The sequence below is a fragment of the Engraulis encrasicolus genome, chromosome 5 (genome assembly GCF_034702125.1).
Source record: "Engraulis encrasicolus isolate BLACKSEA-1 chromosome 5, IST_EnEncr_1.0, whole genome shotgun sequence".
Lineage (NCBI taxonomy): Eukaryota > Metazoa > Chordata > Actinopteri > Clupeiformes > Engraulidae > Engraulis > Engraulis encrasicolus.
Genome location: NC_085861.1, coordinates 34,542,035 through 34,556,412, shown reverse-complemented (window position 1 = coordinate 34,556,412; position 14,378 = coordinate 34,542,035). Strand labels below are relative to the sequence as shown.

The following is a 14,378-nucleotide window of genomic DNA, read 5'->3' as shown; positions in this document are numbered from 1 at the left end:
TGCAAAGCGGTCAGACTCTTAACATCAACACCACCAAACATTATTGCAAAATGAGTGCAACACTGGATGGAAATAAATCTTGCGTCACTGCAGACACTTATCAAAACAATACCACAGAAAAAGTGTGTGCCAAAATCAAAGATGTTCCAACAACACACACAGAGCATGTAATGTTTTTGGTGGTGACTTCATTTTTTTTTTTTTTTTAATTTGGACGGGTAGTAGGCCTACGATTTTTTTATTTATTTATTTACATTTACGAAAACATAAACTTTTTCTGATTAGGGGTTCATGAAACAATCATGCTATTCTGACACCATGAATCAGGGATTGTTAAACTTTTGGGGGGCAGGGGATCTCTAATGGAACAGAACATTTGCTAAGGACCCCCTTATAACCACACATCAACTTACAATGACCAAAATTGTTTTAGATAGACATTTTAATGCAATAAAGTGGGGGCTGTGTAGGAACAGTTTGTGGTAAATAGTTTCTGTAGCAATTCTGTGTATTACATTGGTAGCAAACCTTTTTTCACAGTGGGTTCCTGGGAACCACTGCCATAATCGTCTCTATTGTCTTGATAATCATCTTTTGCCTACAGTGCATTGCACAGTGTAAAAGTGTAACTAACCAAACACAGTGTACACAAATCACAACAAAGACACCAATACAATTAGAAACAATGATTCACTGTTTATTGTTGTCTACGCACTTAAACTCCAAAACAGTTCTTGAGAAAGTTACCAAAGTTCACTTTCCAGTTTAAGCCGGTGAGCTAGTCACCACCTTACGAGACTGCGTGCCAACCGCACATACGGTACAGCACGGAGCAGAAACACCTTGTCCATGATACGGCATAATCACGCCATCCATGCCTTCTTCACCAGAGCCTTTTAATCCTTTATTATCCATGTCTAGATCCAGTCTCGTCTCTCCAGTCTTTTTGTCTCAAGTCTTTTTTTTTGTCTCCTGCCAAGGAAGAGTCCACAGCCATTTCATGACCACAGCCCAGAGCTGAAACAAGCCCTCCACACTTCACTTCAATCCTCTTTGTGTGTGTGTGTGTGTGTGTGTGTGTGTGTGTGTGTGTGTGTGTGTGTGTGTGTGTGTGTGTGTGTGTGTGTGTGGTAGGGACTCTCATCTCACTCTTTGCTAATGAGCCCTCACAACTATGTCAGGCCCCCACACTGTAATAAAAGTGTGTGTGTGTGTGTGTGTGTGTGTGTGTGTGTGTGTGTGTGTGTGTGTGTGTGTGTGTGTGTGTGTGTGTGTGTGTGTGTGTGAGTGGGGTGTGTGTGTGTGTGTGTGTGTGTGTGTGTGTGTGTGTGTGTGTGTTGCAAGGTGTTTTTTTGTACAGGACGGGGTTTGGTATGCAGTGGTTTGAATGGCCGATGCCTCAGTAGAAGAAGGAAAATTAGGGTTCAGCTGTAGCGGGACATTATACATTTTACCTCCTCCCGCCCCCTCTTCACCAGCACTCCATCCCATCCCCCACCTCATGGAGCCATCCAGAAAGGTATCGATTGGGGCGGCTGCGTTTTGGGGCGTGGGGGTGGGGGAGCTGGGGTGCGGTACGGGCCCCCTAACGTCCACCCTGTGGAGGAAGAGGATGAGGGGATGGTGAGGGAGGAGGAGGTGAAGAGGGCTGGGGAGTTACCTGCCCCCCCGAGGGCTTTAGAAACAGAGTGGTCCTCCTCTTCATCAGACGAGTCTCCAGCGTAGGCCACCAGGCCTGTCTTCATGCGTTTCACTGAGGGCTCTGGAAGAGAAAGGGGACGACGGGACACACACAGACAGACAGAGACAGAGAGACATACGGACAAACAGAGAAAGAGACAGACGGACAGAGACATAAAAACAGAGAGGGGAACAAACAGGAATACAAGACCACCAAAACAAGCGGCCAATACTCATCCAAGACCCATGTGTGGCCAATAGGCAGGTAGGTGAACAGAGAAACAGAGTTAATCAATCAGGTTGAGGAGCACAGACGTTTGATGACGTGGGTGGTTGGCGACAGGCGGGCGGGCGGGGGGGATGCAGAGGTTGGTTGGTTGGTTGATTTGCCATTGGTCAGCAGCAGGCGGACAGCAAGTGTCAATCATCCAATCATGAAGCGGAACGAGAGTGATTGACGTCCGAGGACCCAACCCCCCACCCAGCGTGCGCCAGCCAGCAGCAAGAGACATGGAAGAGAGGAGAAGAAACACAGAGAGAAAGAGAAACACAGAACAGAGGAGAGAGGCTCGTTAGCAACAAAGAGAACACTGCTGCTACAGAGGAGACGCGCCTCATGATGACCTCATCAGAGGGGGACACAGCTGGCTGCTAAGGCTTTTGCAAGCCAACACAGAGGAGAAGTCTACTACGGTGCTTAGGATGACGTCCAGATTTCGCCACCTGAATCTGCCGAGTCTGGAACATACGAGTAATCTTTTTAGGAGTGTCAGAGTGAGACATGTACAAATGACATGTACCACTTTGCAAAAAAAGCTCTGTGTAACAGAAGCGCCAGGACCACAACTAGCTTTGGGTTCGAACAAGCAGAAGCCGACCTGCTTCTAGAGTCTGCAATTACGTAAGACAAGACTAGAGCACTGGTTGACGTCACAGATCTGGACAAGATCTGGCCGCGTTCATGATGGAGCAAAAATGTAGTGTGCACATGCACAAATGACTAATTTCTAACGAGACGGAATTGTATTTTTTCATGTGTGCTGCATCGATTTGATCACTTTACTCCATCAGGAGAGTGGTTCATGTGTTTGGGGAGGCTAATGGACTTCAAGAAGGGCGCTCAAATAGTCTGGGTAGGGGTGGCACGAAGTGTGGCTTAAAACTGGAGAAAGCAAGTAGCTTCCTGAAGAGGAGATCTAGAGAAGGGGTGGCTGTATGTCTTGGGAGGAGTTGGCTGAGGCAGGACAGGGTAGCCTGATAAACCAGACTAAATGTGGATGTCTAATTTAGTCTGGCCTCGATGCATAATACATCCGAAGACTGTTGATGAGAACAACCTTCCCTCAAAACCCTGCCCGCTTTGATTCAAAACACATATTTGCGTTGTAATTGGTTTGCCAGATTCATGGCATTCTGGCTTCATTGAATCATTATGCGAGGCCAGACCCACCCGTAGACAAAACATTTTGCCGTCCAGCGGGTGGCGCTGGTTCACCAGGCTAAGGACAGGGGCATTTAGAGAAGGGGTTGGAGCTTGTATCTAGAAAGGGCTTGACTGATTAGGAGAGTGTGTGTGTCTATCTGCAGCGCTTAGTAACAGTGGTGCAGGGAGAGGGTCTGGGTCCATTTAGAAGCGAGAGAGGGGGGGGATGGATTGGGATCTACCTAAGGTGGGTTGGGAGTGCGTGTGTGAGGTAATTAGGAGTGTGTATCTAGACAGGGCTTGGCTCGTTAGAAGAGTATGTATCTAGACAGGGCTTGGCTCGTTAGAAGAGTATAGACAGCACTTGGCTCGTTAGAAGAGTATAGGCAGGGCTTGGCTCGTTAGCAGACTGTAGCCTATCTGAGGTGCTTACCCACGCTGCAGACTGGTGGCCTCCTCTCCTCCATCCTGGGCGGCCTTGGCACTCCTCCGTTCACGGGCATGGGGGGCGGGGGCATTAGCTGCCTACTGGAGGGCACAGAACAGGACACGTGTCTTTAATGCAACCTACACATTAGCTGTCTACAAGACGACACTTGACTTTAAAGCAGCCTTTACATTAGCTGTCTACTTAAGACCACGCATCAGGACGTTTCATTACAAAAGCAACACGTGGCAAAGTTTTAAGTGTAGCCATTTTTTCCATTGTAAACTTTGAACATTCTGACAAAGTAAATGTACATGTGCTAAAGAAATACATTTTGAGAAAACGTGTTGGCACTTACCAGTCCCTCTCTTTAGGGGGCCCGGAGGGACCAGGCGGCAGGGGTCCTGAAGGCTCGGGGGTGGCCACAGAGATGCCTGCACCTAAATTAGTCATATGAATGGGTCCATGCTATGAGCAGAAAAACACAGACGCCATTAGCACACACCCTTGTCTAGAGGCCCTCGCTATCCTTAAGCTATACCCCCTCAACAGGTGCCCTGCTGCCCTGGCGTTACCTTCAGCTACCCTGGTTGTCGGTACCCCTGACATTCTGTTCTTCCTTGTCTAACCCGCAGAGAAACCAGGGGGATAAAACCCAGAGCAAGTTCAAGGACATACATACGTACCTAGGTTAATCAACTAAGAGCAAACATTTCAGATGCCCACTATATGACTTTGTTTGGCTCTAAGTATGAAAACAAACATATTAGCTCACACAGCCAATTTGGAGTTCTGCTATATGGAGATTCTTGAGAATGGAAATGCATAACTGTTATACTGCAATCAGCCACTGGGAGGCCATAGTGTACTTGTTGTTCTATTTCTGACAGTTACAAAATTGTTAACCGTTTCTGGGTAAAACAAACAGAACTTTGTTTTCCCCCAGAAGCCTTAAGCCATGTCACTTTGTTATTAGGGGGCTGGCCACTGCTTCTGCTTGCTTCCAAGTGTACCAATCCGGGTTAATCACTGATGCTCATACCAGAAGTAACCCTATACACCAGGCCAAACAAACAGCAGGCCAAATCTGGCCCACAGTCAGGTGTTCTGTGTTCATACATACAGGTATACAGCAGACTGTTGGCTTTGGTGGTGACTCAAACTGGTAAGACGCCTTTCCTTTTTATGCCAGGAAACGGCGATTCAATTCTGGCCCAAGTTCATTTTCTGATACATTATTACATTACACTTTTATCCAAACCGACTTACATAATTTACAGGGTATTGGTTACAGTCCCTGGATCAGTATGGGGTAAAGGTACCTTGCTCAACGAAACCTCAGTCATGGAGTGTGGTGGGGAGTGGAAGGGTGGGATTTGAACCTGTAACTCTCCTTAACCGTTACGCCACTGGTCCCCATGCAGCCCGATGTCCCCACTCACTCCTATCCAATTCCTATCCTTTCTCCATTGTCTTATCTACAAAAAAATAATAATAAAAAGGCTGTTTGACAGCCATACCTCTAAATATCTACCTTTACACTCTCTCTTCCCAAAGCAGGCACTGCAGTTATACCGTATACACAAATATAAATGCTTATATACTTCTACTTCTTACATATATGAAAAAGTTTTCTTTGTCAGTGTGACATTATCTGAAGCCCCCATCCCAGCCCCTGAAGCAGGGATGCAGATAACGTGCGGCTGTGAAAGAGAATACATGAATTCATGGGTCACTAGTTCATAGGTTCAAAATATCCCTGTTTTTCGCAGAGAAAAAGTTGTTGGTGAATCACCTGAGGGATATTCCAAGATCATAGTTAAGTCATAAACCTGGCTGAGTTAAACTTGGTAAATACGATAATACTTCTAGATCAGGGGTTCCCAAACTTTACCATGACAAGGCCCCCCATATACCGGTGCATTCTAGTCAAGGCCACCCTTTCATGGGTCCCGCCATAATATTTTTTTCTGTGGACCCCCTTTCACAACCATAGTGGAGGGCCTGTGAGGCAGTGTTCCACTGGGATATAAAATATCAATAGGAATGCGAATAGGAATATTGTTTAGCTTATTTTTGTTTTATTTTGTTGTATGTTATTCAGTTTATTCGATTATTTAATTTTTGTTGTGCTATATTTTTCCTGCCATCCTGCCGCAGCCCCCCTAGTACCTCCTCGCGGCCCCTCAGGGGTCCCCGCCCCCCACTTTGAAAACCACTGTTCTAGATAGTCCTCAGGTGCCATCTACTGGTGGTTAAGATAAAAAGGACTCCAGGTTCAGATGATATACCACTTCCTCAAGGTTAACTCAACCTGGATTAGTATTTAGCCAGGTTCTTGGCATCCTCCCCTGGTATTTTGGAAGGATTATCCGTGTTTGTGCTGATAACCTTGGTACCCACAGAAGGGCTGTGTGCGTGTATGGTTATCACCTGTTACTCCATAAAGAGAGGGTGCATGTCTGTTCGTGTGTGTGTGTGTGTGTGTGTGTGTGTGTGTGTGTGTGTGTGTGTGTGTGTGTGTGTGTGTGTGTGTGTGTGTGTGTGTGTGTGTGTGTGTGTGTGCGCATGATCACCTGGTACCCCAGCAGTCCTCCGTTGTCCTCAGGGACCTCCTCAGTGAAGCGGCGCTTCTGGGGCGGGTTGGCCATGGAGACAGGGGGAGGGGGCTTAGGGGGCACGGGGACCATCGGAGGGAAAGGAGCCGGGGGCAGAGCCTGGATGTTGGGAGAAGAGGGAGAAAAACACAAGAGAGAAGGTTATTGGTCGCAACAGGGTTAAGGACGAAAGAAATTGATCAAATATCATTCATATTACTTTCAAAATCATGAATGGAATATATATTTGATGATTTAAAAAAAAAGTTTTCTGGTACGATCGATTATTACCGACCTGTTACATGTTACAGCATCATCACTCTTACAGAACACAATACTATGATCTGCATCCGATTATGACCATTCTGATTATTAATCTTAACAGCTCTTTAACCTTTTAACTTTACCCAGCGTCAACCACAGAATGATCTATACGCACGACTAAGATGTGTTGTCCACATTGCAGTGCTTACTTACCTGTGGCATGACGGGTGGCGCGGGGTTGATGGAGAACTGGGCGCCAGGCGGTGGCGGCACGGGGGCCGGTGGTACGGCGGGCATCTGCGGTGGAACCATGTAGGGAGGGGGGATGGGCTGCGGGTGAGGAGGGGGCATGGGCATGGGGTAGCCCGGCGGCTGGAAGCCTGGTGCAGGCGGGCAGTAGGGGGGGTGGGGGTGGGGGTGGGGGTGGGGAGGCAGCCCGTTCATCGGCGGAGGCTGCATGAAACCTGAAGGGGGGCGGGAGAGAGAGAGGAGGTGGACAGATTATTAAACCTCACGCTGAAGATTAGCAGTTATGAAACCTCACGAGGGGATCAGCAACTAAACTTTGATCTACGTGTGCAAGACAACTTTGAAATTACACCAACTGGAATATCTATGACTTGAAACAGGGATTAATTGAGCATCTTGTGCATTGGGCATGTGTATCCTTCTCTGTAGCGTGTGTAAAGCAATGCGTCTGGTATGCGCTGTGCATCCTCGGTGTGTGGTAAGCTCATGTGACCGGCGGCATCAGTGTTTGTGGTTTGTGAGTAGAGAGCGTACAGAGCTGAGTAGTGTACCTTGTGTGGGCACCATGGCCGTCATCTGTGTGAGGAAGCGAGAGTACTCCGCATGCACCTGAGGAGAGGAGACAGGAGAGTGGTGAGCACCACAACCAGAGATGGAAATAGAATACAGTAAATGTTTCTCAACAGTGGCTCTACAGCCCCCCCTGGGGGCGTTGGGGAGCCAGAGGGGGGCGTTGAGAAAGATAAAGCTGAGAGGGGCCGGTGTCAAAGTCATTTAGTTAAAGTCCTTTCACTCGGCAGCCATCTTGGCTACGCTTCCGGGTTACTATTTGGGATACTATTTCAGATTTGTCATGCGCGGAATTTCACGACATACGTTCTGCTTCACGGTCTGTGAGATGAAGTGGCCGCGGACTCTGTTGCCACCCAATGCGAGTAGCTACCCGATATGAAACGCACATGGTCATCAGCGACCGACCGGCTGAAGCAGATTCTCAGGGCATGCTGCTTGACTACGAGCAGTCGTAAAAGGTTGTGTCGAGATGATTGGATAAGAGACAGCGCAGCTCAGCAAGCAATTGGCTCTCGTTACCGGACAGGTGGGAGGGACGGCGGCAAACGGCATGTTCGCGTAACCAAATGCTCCCGTTCATTCCTATGGACGTTTTTTTGAGTGTTCCATCTCTTATACAGTCCCTGGCGGTGTTTAGTTGCCACTTGGGAGGCATTAATCCATTTTATTATTTCATACTAAGATGATGACTATGATGAGATCAAGGGGGTGTTGGCAGCGTTATGATGAGAACAAGGGGGTGTTCTTCAAAAAAGGTTGAGAACCACTGCTGTGGAGGTACTCACTGTCTGTAGCAGGTTCTCACAGAGAGTCTTAGCTGCTGCAAGGCCTTCAGGTTTGGGGTGACTGCAAATAGAACACAGAGTAATATGTGAATTTAGTCCACATACGAGCTGTACAGAACAGTACAGTATGTGATTAACACTTACACTAACCATGCACCCTTGTTTAATACCCATACATTACTAATGTAAATATACCCCATACTAACTTCTGTAGATCTGCATCAGGTTAGCATAGGTATTAAACCCTGGTCAATCTACCTGGAGTTCAAACGCCTCTCTTCCTGATGCAGGTTCCAGATCCCTCATCTCTGTGGAAGACCTTGGTCCCAGTGATGTACATGGGTGGGTTTAATGCTCATTCTACCCTGGTACAGATACGTGGACGTGGGTTGAATACCCAAAAAGTATACATGGGTTAAATACCCATACTAACCCAATGCCGATGTACATGGGTTCAATACCCATACTGATCTGATGGTTTTATAGCCCATACTTACTTTTTGTAGATGTACATGTTTTAATACCCATGCTAAACCAAGACATGGGTTCAATACCCATACTATAAGTAATGAAGAAAACCGCACACCGATGAACGCCCAGTTCAGCCATTTTTAATGTGCGACGATTCGGGCCACCCTGGCCGTTCCTCAGACAGGACAAGGTGGCCCGAAACGTCACGCATTAAAAATGGCTTAAATGGGAGTTCATTGGTGTGCGGTTTTCTTCATTACTTATGGAATGACTTTTTTGAACCTGCACCCGGATGTGTGTGTTTTTTGATTGGGATTTCAATACCCATACTAACATGATGCAGATGTACATGGCTTCAATACCAATCCTAATGTAGATGTAAATGGTTTTAGAGCTCATATAACTAACCTAATGTAGATGTACATGGGTTCGAAGGCCTCTCTGCCCGATGCGGGCTCCAGGCATCCCGATCCCTTGCCCCGGAGGAAAACCTTAGCCCCCGTCTCCGTCTGGATGTGATGTAAGAAGGAACAGCCGGGACCCTCCACCTTCTCCTTCACAGTGAAGCCCTGCAGCGCATGCTCCAGGCCTACAAACAACTTGTCCTGCACATAGTGCATCTAGAGAGAGAGAGAGAACAAACAGACAGACAGACAGACAGACGAATGAAGCCCTGCAGAAACAACTTGTCCTGCACATAGCACACAAATATATGTGATACAAAAGCATAAGCATACAGTATATATAGTGCCTTTGTGTGCGACTGAGATTAAGAGTGTGTGCGTGCGTCTGGGTCGGGGGGGGGCAGTGTGTGTGTGTGTGTGTGTGTGTGTGTGTGTGTGTGTGTGTGTGTGTGTGCTTACCCCTCCTGATGGGTAGTGTGGTTTCTGAGGCATAGGGGGCAGTGCAGGGGGCGGAGGCTGTTGGAACACTGGAGGTACTGGAGCACTGGAGCTGGTGGCAGCCTTCACCACTCCGTTAGTGATGATCTCCTTTATCTTATTCACCGCTCCTGTGGACACACACGCATAACACACATTCTATTTATATTCTATGCCGGTGGTCTCATTGCTGCACAACACACACGGTTTCACCACTGCACAACACACACATAAGCTGATAAACACAGAAGTGTGTCTACTTACGGTCCACTATTTCCCTGGTCTGGCCTTGGACGTGCAGGTAAAGTGGACGTTCACTGCAAAGAAAGAAACAAACAAATTACTCCAGACTTTACTGTGCTAAATTAGTGCAGTACAACAAAACACCAACAAACAATAACCACCTCCAACCTTGACTAGGTCACTTGAATGTTTTGTACATGTAAAACGAATGCAATTTCTAAAGTCTTCAGAAATTGCATTCCTTCACACGTACAAAAACTCTAAAAGTTGCTTTGCAGAAATTGTATACCGTAAGCGCTTTATTCTTTGAGGGGTTTCATATATTCCACATGAAACTGCACAACATAGCCTTCCGAATCATGGCCGTCATCATTGCAGTGACAGTGCCTCTGAAACGAGTAAGCCCCTGCCACCATGACTAACAAACCCTCTGCGGGAAACACTGTACTCTTTTAAGTCTCCCTTGCTCGTCTTTTATCATTCTGGTGTGGTGGTTTCCAGCTCGGATGTTCTGACTCATAGCAGCAACCCCCACATACGTAACCATTGCAGACAGCAGAACCACAAACCAACCACCCAGCAAAAGCAACACAAACAAACGAACAGCAAAAGCAACACATTAATAGAAAACAAGTAAGAGGATTAGCCATTCATTCCCCCTCAGACAGTGATTGAGCAATTTATTTGGGTAGGGATGGGTGCAAATAAGATGTATCCACAGTCATCTGATGTATGCAACACCCTGTGCCTTCCAATATGCACACTCTCGTCCTCCACTTGTGCTTGTTGCCTCGCCCTGCTTCCATGGAGAAAACAATGTTTCCCAGCTGTCAGCCTGGCCAAAACAACTTTTGGGGGACTGTTTTTCATTCAACATCCCAATTGCAAATGAGAAAATGACATTAGAATTGCGCTTTTGCACAATATTGAAATTATTTTCTGTTGTCAGTGACATCATGAGGCACCGAACCTCACACTACTGCAGGGACTGTAACCAACACCCTGTAGAACCTAAATAACTAAGTCGCTTTGGACAAAACTAAACAAAACACCTAAATGTAATGTACGGTTATGTACCTAATACACAAATGCAACACCCTCTTTATCGATTCAACTCATCATCTACCCCAAATCCTTTCAGCTCGTCCTTTGCACTCCCATATTATCTCTGTAGCTGGCAGACCCGTGTGATCCTGCCCACAGCCCCAGGGCTAGGGCATGGAGTAAACAGCAATAGGATTCGCCAATGCCTTCAGGACATGTAGTTAAGAGCGTCAAGATTGGCCGCCTTGGGTACGGTGGATTCACGCACGTTCGTCAACTCGCACATTCCATTCCATTCACTTTTCATTGGATTACACCACTTTCTGCCGCACTGAACTGTGGTCTTACTTGCGTTGTGGCGGATCCACCAAGATTTGAACATTGACTTCTGGCAGATGATGCGTGTGTCAGCCAATTAAGTAATTTCTACGGATGCAGCAACGGGTTTGATCATATGCCATTGTTTCCGTTATTGGCTGCTGCACCTGTGTGCATGTCATGCATCAAGCCACGCTGCTGGGCGATCAACCACACACACGCGCATACACCTACCTTGGCAGGGCCTTGTTTTTCTCCTCCACTGTCATATAACGCCCCCTAGTGGACACTGCTGCACCACTCACTTTACTGATCTGTGAAAATAAAATTCAGTAGAGAAGGACGTCATTACAGGGCTCTCTCAGGTTCATGCCATGCACTCAATGGAAGCATACACCAGCACACAGCGCATATAGCTGTAGATTTTGTAGAATAAAACCCTGGGCTAACAGACCAGCATCGTTGCTCGTCTCAATTTCAAGAAAAGTACATAATAAATCAGCTAGTACAAATTCACAGATGCAAGGGAGTTATCATGAGGGCAAGTCCACTCCTAGAGTCCCAGGTAGAAGGGTAAGAGCGTGGACAAGTAGGAGCATGCCACAGACACGCACCTCGTCTTGAGTCTGTCCACGCGTCAGGAGGTTCCGGCAGGTGAGGGGCACGTCATTGATCTCCACCTCAGCCACCACCAGGTCATCCTTGGCCTTCGCAGGCGGGGGAGGCTTACCAGGCACAGTCTGCCACACGTGCACACACACACAATCATTTAACTATAAATAAGGCGATAGATATCCAATCATACTGGCAATAAACCTAAAGGTACTTTTTTCCTTCACTTTTGGCAATGTTGAAGAGCAGGTAATAACCAGCAGTTTGTTAGACCATGATGTCATCCAGTCAGCAAGCATGGCATGCTCTCCCTTACCTTTTCCACCGGGCCTGGTCCCCCGATCTGAGAGGGCTTCAGTTTGCCCTTGGCCACCAGCATGGCATTGATCTTGGCCGCAACGGCGGCAGCTGCATCAAGCGCTCCGGTTGGCGCTGCCTCGGCATCCCCCATGGAGCCGGGTCCCGGCTGGTCCCACTTACTGCGGCGACTGGGGTGGTAGGACAGGACAGAAGATGAGAAATTCCCTAGTCCAAATAAATACTCAAAACTCTTGCAACTCACGCCGCTCAGACAATGGGATTGGGACGGCTAGCTACATTTTGATAGTGACACGCTCCACTGAAATATAATGTAACAGTGTGAGGACAGATGTGAAACATTTTTTCTAACGTTATGGATTTAATGTGTGGTTTAGTGTATTTTACAGAACTCTGCATAAAACCCAACCTAGTGGTAAGCGTAGCTAGATACCGGCTGTCGGTTCTGAAATAGAAAGCTGGAAATGTGCGTGACGATACAGGACTCAGCTGTATAAAAAAATCCCAGATTAGTTTAGCTATTGTTGTGTGTTGGAGGCTAACCCACTGTTTGGCTAAAAACAGCTAACTCTTAACTGAATACGAGACAGATTATTCTGACTTCAATAGGCATAACTGAAATAACGCATAATGCATGGCAATGAAGAACATTCAATTTAACAAATCCGTTCTGCGCTTTGCCATTTTTGTGGCCAAGCACTGAAATATTTGCCAGTGTTTATGTATTAGCAGATAAGCTAATGCTATCTCCGCCATTATGCGTTGATTTTCACTGACAGCACTGGTGCGATATTTAACGATGATTGACAAGTTAACGCTGCTACTACACTCACCCGCCGTTTGGCATCCCACCAAATGACATCAATGTCAACTTCTTTCCACTTCAGGGTCTGCAGAAAATATAAGCTACTCCTAAATATGAGGTTTATCCTTCACATCGGCGCTATCTTGTTCGCTGACTGCAGAGCCAGCCGCTGAGGTCAAACATCGCGGCTCTTCTTCTTCCGGGTCAGCAACTAACACATGCGCGCGCCAGCGCACGCACACACAATACAGATTGATGTAGGCCTATTTGTGCCCATCTCAGAAAAAAAATATGAGCACTCCCTACAAACATTGTCTTCTTAGTCTTCTACACTTCTTTCATCAGTTCTGAAGTGTTCATGTAAGCAGTGCCCCTAACAACTTTGTCATCGGTCATCTGAAAGGCCACTAGGCCCTACCAGTATCCCCACCCCCTGATTTAGGCCAAGATTTTATAATCAACTATGCCTACATAGGGTTTGGAGCCAGAGGGGCGTAGGTGGCATTTGACCAACTTGAAAAAAATTTGACCACTATTTAATCTACTATATTTATTTATATTTATTTATCCACAACATCATAGCCATGAACATACTTAAATGAGGCAGTCATTAATTAACAATATGATGTCATATTGACATACTGAATATATTCTAAAATCTTGAAAATTGCTAAAAATACTGAAAAATATGGCCAAAAATGCACGCTACGCCGTTTGAGCACCAAACATTTTGAATGTTAAGAGAGGGAAAATGACGTATCTGCTCATTCTTGGTTAAAAACAATGTGATGAATAAGTCATGATTTCTTCCTTTTATTTCAAATAGGCCCTACTGTATACAACAAAGACATTCTGATGTGTCAGTACATCCACTTCTCAATTTAGTGTAAATGCAATGTACCCTGGCCATTTCCATCCTATACAAGTACACAATTTAATGCTCACCCCTGTTTTTGCATCCATTTAGTGCTCCAATTTCATTTATTACTTCTCACATTCATGTTTTTAATGTCAAACACTTGAACAGTGTAACATTTACTGTACTTACAAGCAGTTCAATTTCAATTTTATAGTTTGTATGCACTTCACTTTAGCATAGGCCTTCTGAGCCTATCTAAGCTAGGGATGGGATATCGGTATCGGTGTATCGGTATCGGGTTCAGATATCAACATAATTCAGAGATCGGATCGGATCGGAATTTACCCAAAGTATCGGAATTTTCCTGATAGCCAGGTGCAATGTTAATTTGAAATCATAACACTTGCATATTAGTTTTCAGGATGGGATTGTTCATGTTTTACTCGCTACTTTTTACTTATTATTTGGTTTCTTGTTCTTCTGACTTCCTTTTCTGACCACATAGTCTACTTGGGTCGACCTCAAGTTGACACCCATGCATATATGTGGTTTTGCGATTGGATCGGAGTAGTATCGGCAGATATCCAAATTTAGATACCGGGATCGGATCGGAAGTGAAAAAATGTATATCGTTGTATCCCTAATCTAAGCCATAGTTGTGAATGGAGATACGCCCTTTTGCCTCCAACACCAATGGCCACTTCTGTGTTAGGTCTTTGTTGTTTTATCCAATATAGGTTGAGTTCTGATGTGTCTTTTTGGTACAGTTAGATAGAGCTCATCAAGACCTTTAATTTGATATATAGAACTCATTTTTGTCAAAAATGCC

At 46.1% G+C, this 14,378-nt stretch overlaps 1 protein-coding gene across 2 annotated transcripts; it reads right to left on the bottom strand.

Moving 5' to 3' along the window:
* Positions 1 to 671: 671 nt before the first annotated feature.
* On the bottom strand, positions 672 to 12,882 carry khdc4 (KH domain containing 4, pre-mRNA splicing factor). 2 transcript variants are annotated; one of them, XM_063199196.1, is made up of 14 exons: positions 12,719 to 12,882; positions 11,884 to 12,055; positions 11,570 to 11,695; positions 11,190 to 11,269; positions 9,615 to 9,667; positions 9,333 to 9,481; positions 8,878 to 9,089; positions 7,999 to 8,059; positions 7,192 to 7,249; positions 6,605 to 6,855; positions 6,107 to 6,247; positions 3,889 to 3,998; positions 3,537 to 3,631; positions 672 to 1,762 (listed from the first exon to the last, which is right to left on the bottom strand). In XM_063199196.1, the coding sequence occupies exons 1-14, from the start codon at positions 12,745 to 12,747 to the stop codon at positions 1,500 to 1,502; spliced, it is 1,800 nt and encodes a 599-aa protein (XP_063055266.1). In that variant the 5' UTR covers positions 12,748 to 12,882; the 3' UTR covers positions 672 to 1,499. The 2 variants fall into 2 exon arrangements, with proteins under 2 accessions (XP_063055266.1, XP_063055267.1); XM_063199197.1 differs by having other exon boundaries at positions 672 to 1,597.
* Positions 12,883 to 14,378: the final 1,496 nt, after the last annotated feature.